The following is a 23,561-nucleotide window of genomic DNA, read 5'->3' on the forward strand; positions in this document are numbered from 1 at the left end:
CTTCAGTAAGGTGTTCGACAAGGCTCCCCGTGGGAGACTGATTAGCAAGGTTAGATCTCATGGAAAATAGAGAGAACTAGCCATTTGGATACAACACTGGCTTGAAGGAAAAAGACAGAGGATGGTGGTGGAGGGTTGTTTTTCCATTTATATAAATGATTTGGATGTGAGCATAGCAGGTATAGTTAGTAAGTTTGCTGATGACACCAAAATTGGAGGTGTAGTGGACAGCGAAGAAGGTTATCTCAGATTACATCGGGATCTTGATCAGATTGGCCAGTGGGCTGAGGAGTGGCAGATTGGATTTAGTTTAGATAAATGTGAGGTGCTGCATTTTGGGAAAGCAAATCTTAGCAGGACTTATATATTTAATGGTAATGTCCTAGGGAGTGTCGCTGAACAAAGAGACCTTGGAGTGCAGGTTCATAGTTCCTTGAAAGTAGAATCGCCAGTAGATACGATAGTGAAGAAGGCGTTTGGTATGCTTTGCTTTATTAGTCAGAGTATTGAGTACAGGAGTTGGGAGGTCATGTTGCAGCTATACAAGACATTGTTTAGGCCACTTTTGGAATATTGTGTGCAATTCTATCTCCTTCCTATTGGAAGGATGTTGTGAAACTTGAAAGGGTTCAGAAAAGATTTACAAGGATGTTGACAGGGTTGGAGGATTTGAGCTATGGGGAGAGTTTGAATAAGCTGCATATGTTTTTCCTGGAGTGACGGAGGCTGAGGGGGTGACCTTTATAGAGGTTTATAAAATCATGAGGGGCATTGATAGGAGAAATAGACACAGTATTTTCCCTGGGATGGGTGAGTCCAGAACGAGAGGGCATAGGTTTCGGGTAAGAGGGTGTCGTTCCATTTACCCCTTAGTCGAAGCAAAATACTCAAAGACACAGTATAGTTTTACCACCTCCATCTTTATTCTTGGCCCTGGAGGGAGAGAGAACGATCTCCCATGTGCACAGAGACATGAGTTCTCTGTCTTCTCTGGAATAGTAGTTTCTTGATGAATTATATAGTCATTTTACAGGGAGGAGCAGCCAGATAAGGCAACAGAGATGTTGATTGGGTGACCATTACAATCAGCGAGTGTCAACAGCAGCAATTAAGCCATCTGCTGTTACGCAATGAAGATTTTTAACCTTAACTGGTTTCACATAATGAATACTTTTTAACCTTGTTAAACTGACATTACATACTGAATGTTTCCAACATTGTGAAATGGCTCTACATAATGAATGCTTTTCCACCTTGTTAACCCATTACTCTTGCCTCTGGTACCCATTGTTTTTATCTGATCTGAGTCATGCTCGGCTGAACCTCTTGTTTCACAAAACTCAGTACTTTACTCTTTCCCTACCTGTTTATACCCGATACATGTTCTGAAGGGGCAAGATATAAAAGAGATCTAAGGGGCAACCTTTTCACACAGAGGGTAGTAAGTGTATGGAATGAGCTGCCAGAGCAAGTGGTAGAGGCTAGTACAATTGCAACATGTAAAAGGCATTTGGATGGGTATATAAATAGGAAGGGTTTGGAGGGATATGGGGCGGATGCTGGCAGATGAGATGGGATTGGGTTGGGATATCTGTTCGGCATGGACAAATTGGACGGAAAGGTCTGTTTCTGTGCTGGACAACTCTGTGACTAAGTAAGTGGTTCTTAAAAATATAGTCTCAGTATCAAGATGTTGATTATATGTTGAGGTCTTCCTATGACCTTACATGTATAATACGTTTTACAGAATTGGACCACATGTTTATGAAATCTTGTCCTTAAAGTACCTCTGTCAGTGCTTGCCTTTCACCACTTCCGCTATGTCTTGAAACAGGAAATTCATATGCTACTTATATTATCTGTATGATATCGAGGCAATACCACAATTTGATGAACAACTGTTCGTTCGTCAGCTGCAGGTCTATGAGGACGTCTCTGTTTCCTCATCAGAGCTCTATATTTAATAGCATTATAGAAGTTCTTCAGCTTCAACTTCAGTGTGAACTGTCTGTGCCAAATTATTTAACTCTGGATCTGCTTCTTGAGCCTCATTTAATGAAGAATTTCTAACAGTTCTTTTGCATTATCCTCAATCCTCATCCCCAAATAGATTTTTGATTACCCTGACATCAGTGTGCAATATTACTGTCACTACTGATGGTGGGCATTGTTTAGCCATTTCTCTAGTCACCGCACACAATGGAAAAATACTCAACCGATTCTTCAATTGTTCAAATGACGTGAAAAAAATGGAACTTTTCTTGATTATATACGAAGCTATAATTTTCACTCCAGCCAGATCATCCCCCAGTAGTAAATCCACACAATCCATGGGTATTACCTTAACTGCACCAACTACCTCTGGTCCAGATAATAAGTTACACACTCTAATTGGATTTTGTATGATACAGTACAAAAGATATAGTCTCTACCTGTTCCATTTACTGACACTTCAACTTTTATTGAACTTTATGGAGGGAAAGCCAAATTCTTCTCCAAGAAGAGAGTTTGAATGTCACCTGTATCCCTTCGTACAGAGAGGGGTAGATAAATAGTCATACAGATGTACAGCACGGAAACCGACCTTTCAGTCCAACTCATCCATGCCGACCGGATATCAAAATCCACCTGCCAGTACCCGGCCCATATCCCTCCAAACCCTACCTATTCATATACCCATCCTGATGCCATTTAAATGTTGCAATTACACTAGCCTCCACCACTCTGGCAGCTCATTCCATACACACACACCCTCTGCGTGAAAAAGTTGCCCCTTAGGTCTCTTCTATATTTTTCCCCTCTCACCCTAAGCCTGTGCCTTCTGGTTGTGGACTCCCCACCCCAGGGAAAAGACCTTGTCTATTTACCCTATCCATGCCCCTCATGATTTTATAAACCTCTATAAGGTTACTCCTCAGCCTCCAACACTCCAGGGAAACAGTCCTCGCCGACCCAATCTCTCCCTATAGCTCAAATCCTCCAACTCTGGCAACGTCCTTATAAATCTTTTCTGAACCCTTTCAAATTTCACAACATCCTTCCAATAGGAAGCAGACCATTGCACGCAATATTCCAACAATGGCCTAACCGATGTCCTGTACAGCCGCAACATGACCTCCCAACTCCTGTACTCCATACTTTGGCCAATAAAGGAAAGCATACCAAACACCACCACCTTCACTATCCTATCTACCTGCCACTTTACTTTCAAGGAACTGTGAACTTGCACTCTAAGCTCTCTCTGTTCAGCAATATTCCCTAGGATCTTACCATTACATTTTTAAGTCCTGCTAAGATTTGTTTTTCCAAAATTCTAAATTAAACTTCATCTGCCACTCCTCAGCCCATTGGCTCATCTGATCAAGATCCTGATGTAATCCGAGGTAACCTTCTTTGCTGTCCACTACAGCTTTAATTTTGGTGTCATCTACAAACTTACTAACTATATCTGTTAAGCTCACGTCCAAATCATTTATATAAATGATGAAAAGTAGTGGACGCATCACTGATCTTTGCAGCACTGTATTGGTCACAGGCCTCCAGTCTGAAAAACAACCCTCCACCACCACCCTCCGTCTTCAACCTTCGAGCCAGTTTTGTATCTAAATGGCTAGTTCTCCATGCATTCTACGCGATCTAACCTTGCTAACCAGTCTCCCATGGGGAACTTTGTCGAATGCCTTACTGAAGTCCATATAGATCACATGTACCGCTCTGCCTTTATCAATCCTCTGTTATTTCTTCAAAAAACTCAATCAAATTTGTGAGACATGGTTTTCCATGCACAAAGCCATGTTGACTATCCCCAATCAGTCCTTGTCTTTCCAGATACATGTACATCCTGTCCCTCAGGATTCCTTCCAACAACTTGTCCATCACCGACGTCAGGCTCACTGTTGTATAGTTCCCCGGCTTGTCCTTACCACCTTTCTTAAACAGTGGTACCACATTAGCCAACCTCCAGTCTTCCCGCACTTCACCTGTGATGATCGATGATCCAAATATCTGAGCAAGGGGCCTAGCTCTCACTTCCCTAGCTTCCCACCGAGTTCTAGGGTACACCTGATCAGGTCCTGGGCATTTATCTTTGAGAGTTTCTGCCTCTGCCACCTTTTATAGGCAGAGAGCTCCAGATTCCCACCATGATTTGTGAGAAAAGGTTTTCCTCACATCTCTCCTAAATCTTCTGCCCTTTACCTTAAGTGTATGCCTCCCAGTCATTGATCTTTACATCAAAGAGAACGGTTTCTTCCAGTCTACCCTGCATAATTTGCATAAAAACATTTTTTTTCTGTTTGGACCAATGCATTTTATATCTCTTATCTACACAATGTACCTCTTCTGCACCCTCAGCAGTGTTTATCTCCAATGATGTACTTGTAGATACAGCTACAATTTGATCTGTGGCATTTTGTGTTCTCTTTTCTGATTAATACTTAAATATGCCAATAAGTCCCATAGGTTTCCCCCTCAAATTCAAGCATTCTGATAGTGAGAGACCCAATTTGTTATAGTGGAAACATTTCAATTGTTGATTTTCACCTCCACTCTACTTTTTCTTCTGACCTGTGGAGGAATTCTTTGGGCATTCCTAGTGATCTATTCTTTCCCATTTTTGATCCCTTTCATATTTTTAAAGGTGATGCAGAAATCATTTAGTTTTCTGGATCAGCTCGTAACTGTGGACCATTATTGCTGCCTGTCCAGCATTTGCAACCCTTTGGTCCTCAAGGTGGTGAGTCTTTAAAATCTTCAGAGAATAATCTCCTTAAGGACTTCACACATGGCTTCAGCTTGAAAAGCTCATATCCACTTGTCAAAATTATTTGGCTTCACTCTTTCAAATTCAGTATTGGTTTGCTTGAGCTGTTCCTTGAGTTCCAGAACTTGAGCCTATAAGCCTCAGGAACTAAAATAAAGCAAAGAACTGTGAATGCTGGTGATCTAAAGCAAAAACAGAAATTGCTGGAGAAACTCAGCAGGTCTGGCAGCATCTGTAGGAAGAAAATAGAATTAACGTTTCAACTTTAATCTGCTGAGTTTCTTCAGCAATTTTTGTTTTTACCTCCGGGAATAATTCCTATGCAACCTATGTATAATGTCATAATCCCTAAAAACTACCTCTGACAATGAAATGTAAATTTCCTGTGCTTTCTGTTAATGCACTCTGCATGGCAAAGTCCAGGCTCCATTTGTCCAATTCACTTGTCTCGCTGTTTTCTCAGTGGGCATACAGAATGCCTCCCCATCCTCTTCCTCACATTTTGACAGGACTTGTACAAATTCAAAGATTTTGTTTCTGGATTTTAGATTATGATTTGGATTCACTACATCTGTCGTCTTTACGTCCACATAAGACATTTTACCAAGAGTAATTCGTGTGTTCTCTCTCGTCTTTCCTTTGTTTTGGAATTCTAATTCTAGTTTTCTCATTTCCATTTCCTGTCTTTTTTTAAAAAATTCTGTCTCTTTCTTTGAATGCCAAAAGTGAAGCAAATTACAATCTCCTGCTTCTTCTTTGTTTCTTTATGATCAAGCTGGTCAGTTAGCTGAGTTGGCTGGACAGCTGGTTTGTGATGCAGTGTGGTGCCAACAGCATCAATTCCAGCACCAGTTGAGATATCATTAAGGACTTTCCTTCTCAACCTCTCCCCTCACCTGAAACATGGAGAACCTTAGGTTAAACCACCACCAGTTGTGTCTCTCCAATGAAGAGCAGCCCAGTGGGCTGGTAGACTATGGCAATTTTACTTTACTGCTTCAACCATAACTAAATGTCATCTGATCGTGGTGATTCGCTACCTTGAGTTACCTGATCTGCCTTGTATTCCTCCTGAACCAAAATGCCGTATTAGAACTTCAATTATATCTGTTCTCTTAGCTTTATCAGGCAAAGATACTGCCAACTTACATGCCAATTCAAGTAACCTGCTTTTTGGAAATCCACTTAATATTGTTGAGGACAATTCTGCCATCTGCAGAAAATCCTTTGCAACTTTCAGTGGTATTTCTTAACTGATACCACAGGCAAAGCAGCCAATCCCCCCTCTTTCAAAATGATGCTGCATGAGCCCCAATCTCTTGTTACAACTCACTTTGAAAAGCCCTGATTGTCAAGCTCTACTACTCCCAGAGTTATTAAACAAAGTCCCAGTTTCCCTGTCTGTTGGAATCTAGTTAACAGAAAATACTGACTAGGTTTTTCTATACTCTTTATTAGAAATAAGTAAATTCTAATCACAAGTAAACAGCTAGGAACTGTCAACATATAGCTCAACTCGTTAAAACTCTAAACACCACCACTCCCACCCCATCTATTGATGTACAGACAGATATAATGCAAACAAAAAAAACCATTCCTTTCTTGGTGGATTGAAACTAAAACCAGGGAGCCAGAATTCAATACACTAATTCACAAGGGTGTTGAGACAATCCTTTTGCTTGCCAGGACTTTGTTCTTCAGCTTCCTTTCTTAGGATTCTTTTCACTTTGCGTAGGAGGCATTTGGTGATTGTTGGTTAAAGGCAACAGATTACAGCAAATAATGAGAGAGAATGTAGTTTTTTTTACAGCCAAGAGCGATAAAACACCTGCAATTCCAACAATCTAAAGGTTTCTCACTTTTGTTCACACAACAAGCTGATCAGCTGGCCCAGGAACCAATCGGTGTTGTTATCAGGCTGATGTTATTTAACAACAATGACTGGTCACAATTTGCACAAACCAAACAGCTACTTGTAACTGCCTAATGCTACCTGCGAACAGTTTCCCCCACTGCTTGGATAAAGCAGTGTAAGTATCATGTGTGGAGCTTCAGTAAATATTTCTTAGTGCAGCAATTCTTTCACAGACTTTTGGTTTTAAACAGTCCTTTTTTCCATAAATAAAAATGCAGAAAATAAAACGATATGGTCTTGGCTATCCAATGCATCAGACATTTTGATAGAGCTTTCTGATCAGTTCCATAACATTGCTGTTTCCTCCTCATCCTGTATTTATTTCACCTTTCAACTGTTTATCTAAAATGTTCAGCTGATGCACCTCATTAAAGACTCACTGTGGATAAGTTAGTAACCAGGGCATATAAATATAAGATGATGTGAATGAAGGAAGAGGATAAGAACTCTATGTTCACTAACAGTATTGGAGGCAGAACCCTTACATTTTAAAAAGGAAAATGGATAAATATGTGAAAACTAAAGATTGAAGGGGGAATAGGGCTAAGTGGTTGCTCTTTAAAGGCATAGACAAGTGGACTGAATGGGCCTCCTTTGCTGTGGAATTCTATCAAAACCAGAACACCTTTGAGCTTAGGTCTGAAATTGGCTGGTTTGGTCAGCAAGTCAAAGACTCAACCCAGTCTAGCATGTGAATATTCTACTGCAGTGCTGAGGGAGTGCAGTGTATTCTAAAGTGCTGACTTCAGATTTTGTTCCTTTTAAAAGCTAGCTATTACCTGGGTGTTGAGATGACTGTCAAAGCAAGAAGTCGCTATTTTTAAAAATATTCCATCGTCATGGTGTTTGAGGCTTCAGCAAACCAGGGTTGTCACCAGGTTTTGATTAATAGTCACTGTTTCCAAAAGGAATTTACCATGTGCAGCACTTTTGGGTGTTGTGCCACATGAATGAACATTTTCCTCCTTTGTCATTTTTATGAAGTATAACAACTTTTTGTTTATCTTCAGGCCTTCAAGATTGGGAGAGTAGACTAATCATTTCAGATAGAGCCCATATTGGTAAGTTGGATTATTGTTATTAAAATACTCTCTGATGAAAACTGAACTCCTCTTGCTTTTTACGTAGGCTACATTACCTTGCTGCTCCTTTCATGAAATGCTGTGCTGTTGTCACAGATTATGATCATATACAGTACTTTCTGCGTCCAGTGAAAACATTTAATTCCCAACCATGATGGTAGATTTTGTTGTCTCTTTCCACTATTTTGATCTATTGGTTTATATTTCTTTGGGGGAAAAAACCCACTGTTTATTACCCCACTTGATGTGTTTTTATCACCTCCAGTGAAAGATTGTTCTTGGGTGCTGTATAACAGCACCTGCATTTGAGCCTTCATAAAATACCTTTGCTCTTACATTAGAAATTTGGCAGTGAAAACAATTAAACAGCTTCAGTCCACAATGCAGTGGGCTCACAGTGCAAACTGAATAATGTAGTAATAACAAAATACTAGAAATCTAAAGGAGGTCCAAAAAATACTGGAAATATTCATTCAGGAAATCTGGCAACATCTAGGGAGAGAAAAGAAAAGGTTGACATTTCGAGTCTATGAACTTTGATCAGAACAGGAGGCAGAGTAGTTCAGCAGACATATTGAGAAAGCAGTCATATAGTTGTCCACTGGAAAGCAAAATGTTATTTACTTTATGTAAAGTTTGTCAGCTGTATTATTCCATGATTTTCATGCCATTACATGTTAGATACATATCACAATCTGGTTAATGCGTTATACACTTAAACTGACATAGTGATTGCATAAAGTCTGCCAATAGCCTGGGTTGTTGTCATTCAGGATCTGACCTGCTTTTATCAAAGTTAGTACCTCACCCAAAAAAATACCTTGCAGAGGTTGGACAGGATTGTTTTGACAGAACTGCAAAAGATGGTAATAAAAGTGGTTGAGAATCCCAGCAGGTCTGGCAGCATCGAACACAGAAGACTTGTGTTATTTGAAGCATTAACACTATTTCTCTCTGCACAAATGCTGCAGTTTCTCCAGCACTTTTTAATTTTATTTTATTTTCAAGTACCTGCAGTGTTCTGCTTTTATGCAACAGACAGTATTGGTTGAAATAAATTACTGCATTTGATTCTAAATGCCAAAGGAAGAACCATAAACACATTGTTCTTTGAGACCACAAACGCACATCGTGCAATGGATATGCTGATGATTTTGGTGGGAAGTTAACTATAAGTAATTCTATCTCTTTGAACATCTGATGGGTGTGTGTAGTGATTATGCTGAAAGGGTGTTTGCAAGTGAAGATTGTAACTCCGAGATCACTGTATTTGGACACAGTACAGATATTAACATGTTGACTTTGATCCATCAGATTGTCGATAACAGTCAAGGCAAGAAGACTTGGAACAATTTGTGCATTATTGTCCATCAGTTAACAAGTGCATCAAGTCTTTATCTGTTTGTTTTTAAGTGTTTGATTTCCACCAAGCTGCTGATGGTGCTCAGGAGCAGCAGAGGCAACAGCAAGCCGGAAAAACGTAAGGATTTATATGTTTCCAGGGAAATGTGTTTAGCATCTCTAAAGTAGAATTTGACAAATCATAGCTTTCATAATAAATAGTATCTTTCGCCACTGGAATAAGCCATTCGGTCTTGTCTTGCTGAAGCTGGCTCTTTACAATAGCATTACTTGTGTATTAGTGTTAAACCTAGTGATTAGTGACCTGACCTTTTTTTCAAATAATGACTCTACCTTTTCTCAATTGTCATGCTTAAGCTATGTTGATTAAGAAATTACTCCCCTGAATTTAGGAATGCCTCAACAATCATGGTGTTGTGAACCTTAGACAGAAAGAGACTATTTTGACCATCTTCCGACACAGCAAACAAAAACAGTCACCAAATTCTCACCCTATCCACCACCATGCCCACTCACCTCACAGGTTGGGAGCCTGCTATTTAGGTTTCTTAAATTACAAAGGAAGAATAGAGGTAAAGGCTATTTTCTAAATGGGGGGAAAATTCAGAAATCTGAAGTGCAAAAAAAACTTGGGAGTACTACTCAGAGTTCTCTTAAGGTAAACTTGCAGGTTGAGTGAGTAGTTAGGAAGGCAAATACTGTTGGCATTTATTTTGAGAGGATGAGAATATAAAAGCAGGGATGTGTTTCTGAGCCTTGATAAGGCTCTGGTCAGACCACATTTTAGAGTAATGTGAGCAATTTTGGGCCACATACCTCAGGATGCATATATTGGCCCTGGAGAGGGTCCAAAGGAGCTTCTTGAGAATTATCCCAAGAATAAAAGGCTTAACATATATGAGGAGCATTTGGGGATTCTGGGTCTATATTTGATGGAGCTCAGAATGTTTTTGGGGATCTAATTGAAACTATAGAATACTGACTGTCTGGACAGAGAGGACATTGGGAAAATTGAGGAGGAGGGACTTAGCAGGAGAGACTAGGACCTGAGGACATAGCCTTAGAACAAAGGGAAGATCCTTCAGAACAGCGATGAGGAGAAAAGTCTTCAGCCAGAGAGTGGTAGGTCAATGGAATTCATTGCCACAGAAGGCAGATGAATAGATCCTTGATTGTAAAGGGGATCAAGGATTACGGGGAGAATGAGGTTGAGAAACCTATCAGCCACAATTAAATGATGGAGCAGAGTTGATGGGTCGAATGGCCTAATTTCTGGTCCTATGTCTGATGATCTTAAATAGTATTTAAGCACTTCAGGTGCCACATAGATATAGTTTATTTTTCAATACATTAAAGAATCTCCTATGGTATTGGTAATTCACATTATATGATGTGCCATGCAATCATGATATATCATTTGGTTGTTATAATATAACTGTGTTCCTGTGTAATCCCAAGGTCCAGTGTTGAGTAATCATGGCCTCTGGTAACTGGGAATTTAATTGTCTTTGGTCAGGAATTTAGATTAGAAAATACGTGAAAATTTCAAACTCCAAGTCTGAGACTGCTTTTTAGGGTTAAATAAAAATAGACTTACATTAAAAGATCATGCGTAATGGAGGTGGGGGCTAATTAGAGCAGTAGACATGCTGTGGTATTGCGTAGCAAGTTGAGGTCATATTTAGTCTTGGGTACTAGAGGTCAGGGAACAATTTAGCCTGGATGTAAACTAATTTCCATTTTAAAGTTCCATCTTGTTATCTTTGTATAACTCAGAAAATAAATAAACAAAGTTGAGAAGAAATTCATGCAAAACCTTTTATGTTAAGTCATGCTTACCATTTTAAACAAAATACCAAACTAGACCCTTTTTAAATCTGTGTACTTCTAAATTGTCGCTTTCAGTGACAATTTGTTGTTTGTTTCTGACTCTGCAGATGCATATGGACATGTACACAGACGCAGGTGCTAGTGTTGGACTGGGGTGGACAAAAGTCAGATGTCATATGATGCTAGATTATAGTCCAACAGGTAAAGTCACATAATGAAGGAGCAGCATTCTGAAAGCTTGTGACTTCAAGTAAACCTGTTGGACTATAACCTGGTGTCATGTGACTTCTGGCTTTGTAGACATTTGAAATAGAGCCATACATTTGTTGCTTTGGAACTCCAATACTATAGGGATTTATTTGTAATGAGCTCAGTTTTTCTTGTATTTAGCTAAATTGAGATTCTGTTTCTGTTTTCAGATTGACCTGACAATAATGTTCATGGCGTTAAGCTAGAAACTATTCTTGGCTCTTGTGCCTTTCCTTAAACTATATTTTTCCTTATCAATCTATTCAGAGAGGTTATTACACACCTCTGGAACGCATAGGACTTGAATCCAGGCCTCCTGGTCCTGGGGTTCGGACACTATCACTATGCCACAAGAGAGCCCCAGCTCCTTTCTTTAAAATTCAGATAATTTTAATAAGGGCCACCTATTTATTGTTTCATTCAAATTACAATATAAAATGCCGTTATGTTTTCCACAGTGTTTAAAATAATGACTTTTTCTACATACTAACACCACACCATGGCCGATTTGATTTTTGACTAGCACTTGTCCGTTATTACTTTTTTAATGTCTTGATTTTAACCATTTCAATGCATGTTAAAGTGGTAAATGGGTTTATGTACAGAAACCATTTTGTTACCAGTGTTCATCTACTTAATTAGAGATATTGATTAAACACAATTATTGATTGCTTAATCAAACAAAATACACGTTTTAAATTTATTCATCTGTTATTTATTTTTGTAGTTTGGGCACCACAAAGAAGGGGATCGGACCGGTTTATTCTTCAAAAGCATCTCGAAGTGGGCTTAGGATATGTGATCTTCTGACTGATTTTGATTCCTTTTCAGAAAGGTATTTGAATGCGCTCATATTCCGTGTTCTTGTTCACCCAACCAGCTAGATGTCTGTTTCATTCATTTTTAAGCTGCTGATTACTGGTTGAACTTGCTTTCTTCTGCTGGGCCAGTCTGGTTATTTGAGTTACTCAAGCTCACAAATGACAGCTCCCACCCCTCATTCATTATTTCTAGTATTACTTGTGTGCTGAGGTCTGATATTTCTGCCCATTTTGCAGACTATTTCAGCAGGTAACTCCTAAGTAGTAACCAAGGATTTAAAACATCCAGTGGTTGGGGATACAAACCTTGTACATTCTGATTTTGCTGTTGTCATTTTACAAACTTATGCACAATACGTTAAAGTGCATATGCTTCTACCATGTGAATAAGGGACTGTTGTGGTAACATGGCCCTACGTCTGGGCCAGTAAGCCTGGGTTCAAAACCCTTCTGTTCCAGGGATGTATTATAATATCCCAGAACAGATTGATTAGAAACTAATATACCATGTGAATATAACCACTGAGATCACATTATCAATGCAGTGTCTATTACTCATTTCTTCATTTACTAATCAGAAATGCAATAAGACTGCATATTGGTTTGTGGCTGATGGTTAACTCAGTGGGCTGCATTGCTGTAGAAGTTGCCAGTAAGGAAGGCAAGTAAACCTTTTTGTGAGGATAAAGACCCATTAGATTAGAGTTAATATTGGTTGGGTTGAAAATGGACTGAATTAGTAGGGAGAAGTTGATGACTAACCTGTTGGAGGGAACGGCTAATGTAATTTGTCCAGCGATTTCTTTTTTACAATTTTGTTTTCAAGGTGACTATTGTAAGCGAGCCTGATGGCATCAACCACAACATATTCTCAAAATTGACTGACTAGTAAGGAGATGGCAGATTTCGATGTGAATTTTATACACACACACACTAAATTTGAACCATGTACAAGGAACCTATAAGAAAGCTATGAAGGCATTTAAATGATTACTGATCACGAAGCATGATGTTAGCCCTGTTGACAATGAAGCTAACTTATATGTGCATTAAGCAGTTTGCTTATCGATCAAAACAAATCAGTGTATAGTTGTATCATTTTGATAAGGACATTCTCAGAAATTCAGAGAAGCTGAAGGTACATTTTGTTCACAGGTATAAACAAGCATCCCTAAAATTGATTCTGCTTTCACATAAAGGAGTCTTAAGATGTTTAAACCTTTTGTGATTTGTGAAAAATGTATAGTCTTTCAAAGACTGTTTTATGATAATCTGCCACTTTTCATTTACCTAACATTGGGATGGCATGGTGGCTCAGTGGTTACCATGCAGCCTCACAGCACCAGGATCCCAGGTTCAATTCTAGCCTCTGGCAACTGTCTGTGGAGTTTGCACATTCTCCCCGTCTGTGTGGGTTTCCTCCGGGTGCTCCAGTTTTCTCCCACAGTCCAAAGATGTGCAGGTCAGGTGAATTGGCCATGCTAAATTGCCCGTATTGCTAGTGAGAAGGGAAATGGGTTACTCTTCAGAGGGTCAGCTTGGACTGTTTGGACTGAACGGTCTGTTTCCACACTGTAGGGAATCTAATCTAATCTAACATTGTAAAGTCCTGAGCAATAGATAAATTCTTGATCAGTAGGCTAAGGAAGTGTTATGGAGAAAAGGCAGGAAAGTGCACTGTGAGGAGTGTCAGATCAACCATAATATTCTTGAATGATGGAACAGGCTAGAGGTACCAAATGGCCTGTTCCTGTTCCTACTACTTATGGTCTTATTTATTTTGTAAGAGCTCCCTCTATTGGATACTAATCACTTTATCTGTGTGTGTGGATGACTGCAACGTTCAAAGTGTTCTCTTGCTCCTTGTTCTTTAAATGTGGTTTTCTGCCAATGTAAGTGTTTTGGTCATTTAACAGCATAACTTGATCACAAAGGTGCCCAGTAATCAAGCTTCAGTTTTTCTGTGACTGAATCTTGGGTTTTTTTTTTGGTATTTGGATAATGTATGTCCTTGAATTAGATGTTTTGTTTCTGGTGAAATGAATCTTTAAACAGGACTCAATCATGTAATGTAATGAAATGTATTTTGAAGTGTTGCTCATTCCACTCCACATATATGCAGCTATATCTGAAACTGCAATATGACTGAAACATCAAATCATGAATCAGATTAGTTATTCATCATTATGTTGTTGCCCCATTTACCTGCATAACCTTCAAAAATCCATGAATGTGAGATCCTGTGAGACATTTTAATGTGACAAGATGCGACACTAGCATAAACGTTTCATTTGTTCTCACCATTCCCTGCCACATACATACACAAGTACATTTTTAAAAATACAGATATTGTTTTTCTATTTGACAGATTAAATGATTAAACACAGTTGTTGTTACTTGAATTCCTGCTGTTAAATTAATATATTGAATTATTTGGAAATATCAGATGTCAAAGATAGCCATTTAAATTTCGCCTAGAAATGAATCCCTGTGATACAATTGTGACATTCATTTAAAACGGATATCACAGTTTTTAATTACTTTAGTCTACGTTACCCTTCTAATCATAGCCAGATCATCTCCAGTGATGTTTCTTTTCACACTCTTGCAACGCAACCTCCAAGTGCCACCTGGAACCAACCTCCCTTTCCTGGCTTAAATGGTATATTTTTATTTTAGAATCCCTACAGTGTGGAAGCAGGCCCTTCAGCCCAACAAATCCACATGAACCCTCTGAAGAGTAACCCACCCAGATCCATTCCCCTATCCTATATTTACCTCTGACTAATGCACTGAACCTACACATCCCTAAACACTATGGACAATTTAGCCAATTCACCTAATGTCTTTTTGACTGTGGGAGGAAACTGGAGCACCCGGAGTTTGCACTGGGAGAATGTGCAAACTCCACACACAGGCTGGAATTGAACCCGGGTCCCTGGCGCTGTGAGGCATTAGTGCTAACCACTGAGCCACCATGCCGCCCATCTTAGTAGAGCAGTGATATCAGCCATTTGTAACATTATGGCTTAAATCTTGTTCGTTCATCTTTACCCATGTTGCCGTAAATTGCAGTGCATACAGTAGCTCAGCAAGCACTCTGCAGGTTGCTCACACTTTGTCCTTTTTAAAATACCAGATGCACCTCTAAAAATGAAGTGACTGTGCAGTGAAATGGATAGACCCCATATAATAAAAATTGAGGAGGAGGTGGCAAATGTTTAGAATGGACCTTGCTCCAATACCATGCTCCTCCACTGATGATGCAGAAAAGCTGAAATAAAAAAAATCAGAAAACGCTGACATTCAACCGGCCAGGTGGGGCTGGAAGTACAGTGAACATATTTTCTGATGGAAGGTCATTGACTTGAAATCTTAATCTTGCCTTCCACTTTTCAGAAAATGCTGTTTCGAATGTTTACTGTTCTTTGTAATCAGTGACATTTGCAAAGTGATTATGCATGATTATCCTCATTTACGTAACACTAATTTTTAAATGTTTTTGATTGCAAATGAGGTGGAATATAAAAGTAGGGGTGTTTTGCGGTTGTATAGGGCATTGGTGAGACCACATCTGGAGTATTATGCACAGTTTTGGTCTCTTTATTTGAGAAATGACATAAATGTATCAGGTGAAGTTCAGAGGAAGTTTGCTTGACTGATTAGATTACTTAGTGTGGAAACAGGCCCTTCAGCCCAACAAGTTCACACCGACCCTCCGAAGAGCAACCCACCCAGACCCATTCCCCTACACTTACCCCTTCACCTAACACTACGGGCAATTTAGCATGGCCAATTCACCTGACCTGCACATCGTTGGACTGTAGGAGGAAACCGGAGCACCCGGAGGAAACCCACACAGACACAGGGAGAATGTGCAAACTCCACACAGTCAATTGCCTGAGGTGGGATTTGAACCCAGGTCTTTGGCAGCAGTGCTAACCACTGTGCCACCGATGCCTTTCCACCTTCCCTCCTATTCCTTTCCCCCCCCTTCTCCTTCTTTCCCCCCCCCCCCCATTCCTTACACACTCCCTCCTATTCCCTCACCCCCTTCCCCCCCTATTCCCTCACCCCCCTTCCCCCCCCCTATTCCCTCACCCCGTATTCCTTTCACCTATCTCTTCTATTCCTTCACCCCTCCCTTTCCATTCCCTCCCCCTTCCTTTTTATTCCCCTCCACTTGCCCCTGCTCCTGAAACCCCCCTGTCCCCACCTCCTTCCATCCCTGCACTTGCTGCCCCACTCCCCCTCCCTGTGTGGATACTTGAGATGTGGATACAGTAATCTGAGCAAAGGTTAGATACAGCTTGTATCCAATGAAGTTTAGAAGTATTAACAGGCAATCTCATTGGCATGCGCAAGATTCAGACAGGGTGGATGCTGATAAGGATGCTATCCGTTGTGGCAGTGACTAGAGCTAGGAGGCACGGTTTAAAAATAACAGGTATCCCATTTAATTTGGAGGTGAGTTTTTTTTGAGGGTTTGAGTCTTCAGAATTTTCTTCCCTAGAATGTGATGAAAGCAGGGCCGTTGAATGTTTTTAAGGTAAATTTAGATTTTTAGCAAGGGAGTCACATGGTATTGGGGGTCAGCAGCAATATGAAATTGAGGCCACAATCAGATCAGTCATAATTTTATTGAATAGTAAGGAGCTAGTTGGTCTACTGCTGTTCCTAATTCATATGTCTATATGTGTGATCTTTCATCCATTTAAGGTCCAGTTCTGAACAAATTACTGAAGTAAAAACCAACTTTGAATTCTGTGTCAGAACATTGAATTCTGTCCTTTTCCTCTTTCAGCAGTTTGCTGTTTACGTTCATGTGTGTAAATGCAAACTGAGGAGGCTGAAGCATTCACAACAATCTGCAGCTAAAAGTGCCAAGTGGACCATCCATCTCTAGCACCACAGATGCTAGTGTGCAGCTATTTCAACTTGCACAGTATGTTATCATTTGGAGGCGCTGGTTACTGCAATGACTGTGGGCCCTGACAACATTCCTGCAGTAATACTCGGGACTGTGCTGCAGAACTTAACATGCTCCAAGCCAAGCTGTTCCAGTGCAGCCATAACACTCTAATCTACCCAACAATGTGATAAATTGCCCAGATATGTCCAGTACATAAAAGGCCAAGTACCATCCCATCAGTCTACTCCTGATCATCAATAAAATGATGGAAGATGTCATCAACAATGATATCAAGCAGCTCTTAGCAATAACCTGTTCAATACCATTCACAACTCCTCACATATGGAAACAGTCCATGTTCAAATGCAACAAGATCTGGACAATATCCAGGCTTGGGCTGAACAGTGACAAGGAACACTCACACCACACAAATGTCAGGCAATGACTATCCCCAGTAAAAGAGAATCTAACCATTACCCTGTGACATTTTAATGGTTTTGTCATCCTGGAATCCTTCACTGTCAACATCCTGGGGTTACCATTGACTAGAAACTGCACTGGGTTCACCATAAAAGTACTGTGATTACAAGAGCTGGTCAGAGGCTAGGAATTGTTCAGTGATTAATTCACCTCCTGACTCCCCAAGGTTTGTTCACCCTCTGTATGCCACAAGTCAGAAGTGTTATGGGGTAGTCTCTACTTGTCTGAATAGGTGCAACTCCAACAACACTCACACTGGACACCATCCAGGATACAACAGTCCTATTAATTGGCACAATATCCACAAATATGCACTCCCTTTACTACTGATGGTCAGTAGCAGCAGCTTATATCATGTACAAGACGCACTGCAGCAATTCGGTAAGGCTCTTTGATAACCTCTTCCACACACTCAACCTGTTCCATTTAGAAGGACAAGAACAGGAGATACATGGGAGTGCCCCTGCTTGCAAGTTCCTCTCAAAGCCACTCAGTCTTGGAAATGTGTCGCTGTTCATTCAGTGTCACTGGGTTAAAATCCTGGAACTCACTTCCTAATGCACTGTGGGTCTACCTACAGCAAACGGACTGCAACAATTCAAGAAGACTACTCCTCAAAGGCAATTAGGGATAGATAATAAATGATGGCCTAGGCAGTGATGCCAACATTCCATGAATTTTTTTAAAAATAAATCTGAAATATATAATGGAGCTTGTAAAATATCTCCACAGAAACTGCAGTTACCTGTAGTGTCTCAGATCCACTGTTTTCTGAAAGGCACCAATTTAATTGGTCCTGTCAACCGACAGTTTCAGTAAACACAGAATTCCTCAGTAATGATTTTTAGTTTCCTTTTCTGTCCTAACAATGTCATTTGCAAAGTAGCCAGCAAAATCTGCAGTTTGATGACTGCCATTGGTTTGGTATGCAGCCAACATTTTAAAATATGATGTATCCTGGCAATTTTATACTTAATTAACTGTTTTCTGGTGTAGGCCCAATTTTTATTTTCCTAGTCAGCTTTTATTCCTCGCCTCTATAAAAGACAGTGACAGAATCTGGGATCTGATCCCACTGGTGGCTGGCACACTGCCATCCATCCATGTGCTCACTCTTAACCCGAGGTTCTGCAGGTTCTCAATGGACTATTCCAATTCGAATGCCATGCAATTGAGTAGCAGTTGGAAATAAGGAATGTTGCTGAAGCAGACAGTATTCCCAACATTGCTAAATAGCAACAACCTAAGTAATGTTAATGGTGATATGAAAAATCTAGAAAGGATGACAATGAAAATTAGATGGTCATAGTATTGTAGTAGGACAGACAGAGGAGATTAGTGAGATACTAATAGTGATTGAGTTGATAATCATTAGCACGATCTGAATAATTTAACTTTCAAAAGGAAAACTGGCCAGATCTCTCCAATTCTGGTCACCATGAATTCAAAGAAGTGGCAAAAAGCTTTTGGCTATAGTCTGAACTTTGAGCAAATATTTAAAATACTTCAGCGATGTTAGAGATGTGCAACGTAGTAAATGTTCTGGAAAAGATAAATCTGTAAAATTACTTTAAACTAAATAACAGGAAAGTGTGACACTGGTTCAAACTAATCCAAGCTGAAGTTAGGGCCACTGTCCAGAAAGTCTCCAGATAAAGAGTGATCAATGAGTCAATATGTATACTTATAGAATAGCAGAAAGATTGCCCTGACATCACTTTGGAAGAAAATAGATGCTGTGATAAGGGAGGACCATGTAGAGTTTCTCTCAATGTTGAGCTACATTGACTTTTATTCAGTTACTTTGGCATAGGCCAGTGATCAAACCGGGTACTTCCCTTGTCCGTTTAGCCTTTTTCACAAACTAAAGTGCATTTTAATGACTGGGACAGCAGGTCAACAATAGCTGTCCTTTCTTAACTTTTGTATTTTCTTGCTTCATGGCATTGTTGGTACTAGTCACCATTGCCTGTGTGAAAGGCCTTGATTTCTGCCAGATACCACTACCTAAGCTGTTGCTAAGATGTATGCTTCAGAGCTTTACAGAGTTTATGGGGAATACTGCCTGCAGCTATCGGGTATTTCGCTAATTGAGCATTTACCCTTATTACTTTGTCACTATCTTGTCAGCTGTTCCTTGGTTGGAGATGTGCAGAATCTCTGGTTAAGTGAGCTTACTTGCTCTGAGTGGTCACAGGTTTTTCTTTTTACCCTATTTGTCCAGACAAATAGCGTTTGTTATAATTGTAACTGTATAGTACTTGAAATTGCTAGTTTATTAATTTCAGTATAGCATTTATTTGATGTGTTACTGCTAAATATCTGATATCAGAAGGTGTAAATTGGAATTTGAAGTACTCATTTGTAAAATTATACAAATTGCATTTTTCTGCATGTGTGGAAATCCACTGTTTACACTATTTAGTTGACTTCTCATTTCACAGTTTGAGAGTTATTTTATTAGCTAGTCAGCTGATGTGTTGTTTGTTTGTTTTTCCTAATTCTCAGGGAAATGAACCATGAAGCGAGTATAAAGGCTAAAATCAAAAATTTGTGTAATGTTAAACTGCACAGGAAAATTAGTGGTGTTTTGTTTTTTAATATTTGGTATTGTTTCTTAAAATGGAATTCCTAAAACTGACCACAAGTCAGTGCTTTTGACAAGTAAAGCACCATTCATAAGATGATTCTTGATCAGAAAGGCCAATGGGCTGAGGAGTGGCAGATGGAGTTTGATGTAGATAAATGTGAGGTACTGCATTTTGGAAAGGCAAATCAGGGTTGGACTAATACACTTAATGGTAGGGTCTTGGGAGTGTTGCTGAACAAAGAGATCTTGGACTGCAGGTTCATAGTTCCTTAAAAGTAGAGTGGTAGGTAGGATAGCGAAGAAGGCATTTGGTACGCTTTCCTTGATTGATCAGAGTATTGAGTATAAGTGCTGGGCAGTCATTGGTTAGGGCACGTTTGGATTATTGTGTGCACTTCTGGTCTCCGTCCTATCGGAAGGATGTTGTGAAACTTGAAAGGGGTCAGAAAAAATCTACAAGGATTTTGCCAGGGTTGGAACGTTTGAGCAATAGGGGAGAGGCTGAATAGCTGGGGCTGTTTTCCCTGGAGCCTCAGAGACTGAGGGTGACCTTTATAGATGTTTATGAAGGAGAAGGTAATACAGACAAGGGCTTTTACCTGGGGTTGGGAAGTCCAGAACTAGAGGGCGTAGATTTAAGCTGAGAGGGGAAAGATATAAAAGGGACTTAAGGGGCAACTTTGTCATGCAGAGGGTGGTGCTTGTATGGAATGAGCTGCCGGAGGAGGCGGTGGAGGCTAGTACAATTAGAGCATTTAAAAGGCATCTGGTTCGCTATAAGAATAGGAAGGGTTTAGAGGGATATGGGCCAACTGCTGGCAAATGGGACTAGATTAATTTAGGATATCAGTTCAACCTGGATAACTTGGACTGAAGAGTCTGTTTCCATGTTGTACATCTTTATGGCTCTGGGCCCATTACTGTTTGTTATCTATATCAATGATTTGAATGCGAATGTACAAGGCATGATTAGTAAGTTTGCAATATCATGGACAGTGCAGCAGGACTTTGATCAGCTGGGGAAATGGGCTAAGAAATGGCAAATGGAGTTTAACATAGATAAGTGTGAGGTCTTAGATTTTGGAAAGTCAAATCAAGGTAGAAGTTTCATGGTGAATGGTAAGGCCTTAAGAAATGTAGTGGAACAGAGGGACCTTGGAGTTCAAGTTTACAGTTCTCTGAAAGTGGGGTCACAGGTAGACAGGGCAGTGAAGAAGGCTTTTGGCACACTGGCCTTCATCAGGCAGTACATTGAGCAGAAGTTGTGAAGTTATGTTGCACTTGTGCAGCACGTTGGTGAGGCCACATTTGCAGTATTGTGTTCAGTTTTGGTCTCCTTGCTGTAGGAAGGATGTTATTAAACTGGGAAGACTGCAGAAGGAATTTGCAAGGATGTTGCCAAGACTCAATGGTCTGAGTTATAGGGAGAGGTTGGACAAACTGAGACTTTTTTCTTTAGAGCATAGGAGACTGAGGGGGGACCCCATATAGGAGTGTAAAATATCACAAGGGGGATGGATAGAGAGAATGCACTCAATCTTTTTCCTCGGGTTGGGGAGTAGAGGGCTAGAGGGCATTAGTTTCCTAATGAAGAGCTTATGCTTGAAATGTCAATTCTTCTCTTCAGATGCTACCTGACCGGGTGTGCTTTTTCAGCACCGCACTCTTGGCATTATTATAAGGTTTGAGGGGAAAGAATAAAAGGGGAACCTGAGGGACAAAGTTTTTACACGGGGTGGTATGTACTGTATATGGAATGAGCTGCGAGCAGAAGTGTTGAGGCAGGTACATTAACAACATTTAAAAGGCATTTGGACATATACATGGATAGGAAATGGTTAGAAGGATATGGGCCAAGGGCAGGCAAATGGGATTAGCTTGGATGGACATTTTGGTTGGCATGGACCAGTTTGGGCCAAAGGGCCTGTAGTACTCTATGAATTTTGTTTTCTATCATTTCAGTATAAAATGAAAGTTTCCTGTTGTTTATTGGCTTTGTTGTCATAGAGCAGTCCATTCTTTTGAATTGCCTCTATCAGTTTAAACAATTGTCCACAAATTCAGAGGGCCTCCACATCACACTCTGAAGAATCTTGCTACCTCTTTCATTGCATGACAGAGTCATTGAGAACATGCAGCACATGAACAAGCCGTTTAGCCCAACCAATCCTTAAAAGTGTTTGTACTCCACCCATGTCCATCTCCTTTCAGTTCTCACCAGCATGTGTTTCGGCTCACTTGACCAGTGCAGATTAACTATCAAAAAAATATACATTTCTCCAGAATGAATGTGATTCTCATGGAAAATGGTCCCTTTCACAGTTTATTCCTACCTCAATTGAAAGTAAGAACGGTCTTAAGTTCTCCTCTTGCAAATTTGCTTCCATGAGGTTTCATGCAGTTCATTGAGTTTTATCACCTTTTGATTTCAAAAATGTGCTTATTTTCCTCAGGTTTAAAGTCTTGGCAAATCAGCATATGTCAATGTATCCAAATCTGGAAGTTGATGTGGAAGGGGAACTGGAAAAGCTTCAGGTAAGCTGATCAGAACTTGGCTTCATTGTACACTGTTTTTATAGTTACACCTGTTGCAATGGCTAATTATTGATCATAATCAAAGAAGTTTTTAGAACAAAATGAAAGAGACCAAATAGTTATCTTGACCTGGTCTAAAAGTTCAGCGTAGGTGAAGAATAATTATAAAGATGCCCAGTTGTCTTCCTCAATCCATGTCCAAAGCTTTCTGAGCAGATCTTCATCCACAAGGTTGTTGGGTTGAGCATGTGGTGCTTGTCTCAGTTAATGAATGGCATCTGTGTATGGCCAAGTAGCATGTAAACAGACTCACTCTCTACTTAAATAATGCACTTGTGTCAAGTTGCTGAAGATACTGGGAAACTAACAAATTGTATTGAAGTTGGATCTACTAGCTGGTTTTCCCTAGTTGCAGGGAAATGCAAACTTAAAATTTTTCAGAAGATGGCTTAGGTTTAATGTGCCTTTCAAATGTAAAGTCAGGAATTCTGCAAACAAAACAATGGGGTTCAAATTAGAGGAGATAAGCAGATTATCTTCTAAACTGGCATTTAAATTATTGTCGATGCAGTTCCATAGTATTTGATGTTTGCCATAACTGAATAAAGCAAGGGGATTAACGGAAAGAAAACTGTCACTCAGCTATTCACACTTGTACCCCACCAATTTTCATTCCTATCTTCTAGAATGATCGTTCCAGGTTTTGTATTCAAATTGATAGAATCCAATTTTTGTTGAAGTCTGAATTGAATGTTTTATTTCTGAAATGTCTTGTTTGAAGACTATTTCAAAGTCACTCCTGATTTCACTGAGATTTTGGACTGGCAGGGAAGCTTTATTTTCTGATGAGGTGTGCACTTAGAGGCTGGAAAATGTGGGATAGGACAAAAGAAAACCATTGATCCCACAGTCTAAGCTTCCACAGGCTAGGTACAGCAAGCTCTGGAAGTCTGGCAGCATCTGTGGAGAGAGAAACAGGGTTAATATTTTGAATCAAATATGACTCTTCCTCAAAACAGTACT

General features: G+C 39.9%; 1 protein-coding gene across 1 annotated transcript in view; it reads left to right on the forward strand.

Annotated features, from left to right (window-relative positions):
* Nucleotides 1-23,561, forward strand: part of adss2 (adenylosuccinate synthase 2) — an 81,340-nt gene that overhangs the window by 40,909 nt on the left and 16,870 nt on the right. The window contains exons 4-7 of the mRNA XM_072580459.1: nucleotides 7,688-7,738; nucleotides 9,173-9,239; nucleotides 11,928-12,035; nucleotides 22,457-22,538. Coding sequence (XP_072436560.1) covers nucleotides 7,688-7,738; nucleotides 9,173-9,239; nucleotides 11,928-12,035; nucleotides 22,457-22,538 — 308 coding nt within the window. The remainder of the gene's footprint in view (nucleotides 1-7,687; nucleotides 7,739-9,172; nucleotides 9,240-11,927; nucleotides 12,036-22,456; nucleotides 22,539-23,561) is intronic.

Source organism: Chiloscyllium punctatum, chromosome 11 (genome assembly GCF_047496795.1).
Source record: "Chiloscyllium punctatum isolate Juve2018m chromosome 11, sChiPun1.3, whole genome shotgun sequence".
NCBI classification, from domain to species: Eukaryota; Metazoa; Chordata; class Chondrichthyes; order Orectolobiformes; family Hemiscylliidae; genus Chiloscyllium; species Chiloscyllium punctatum.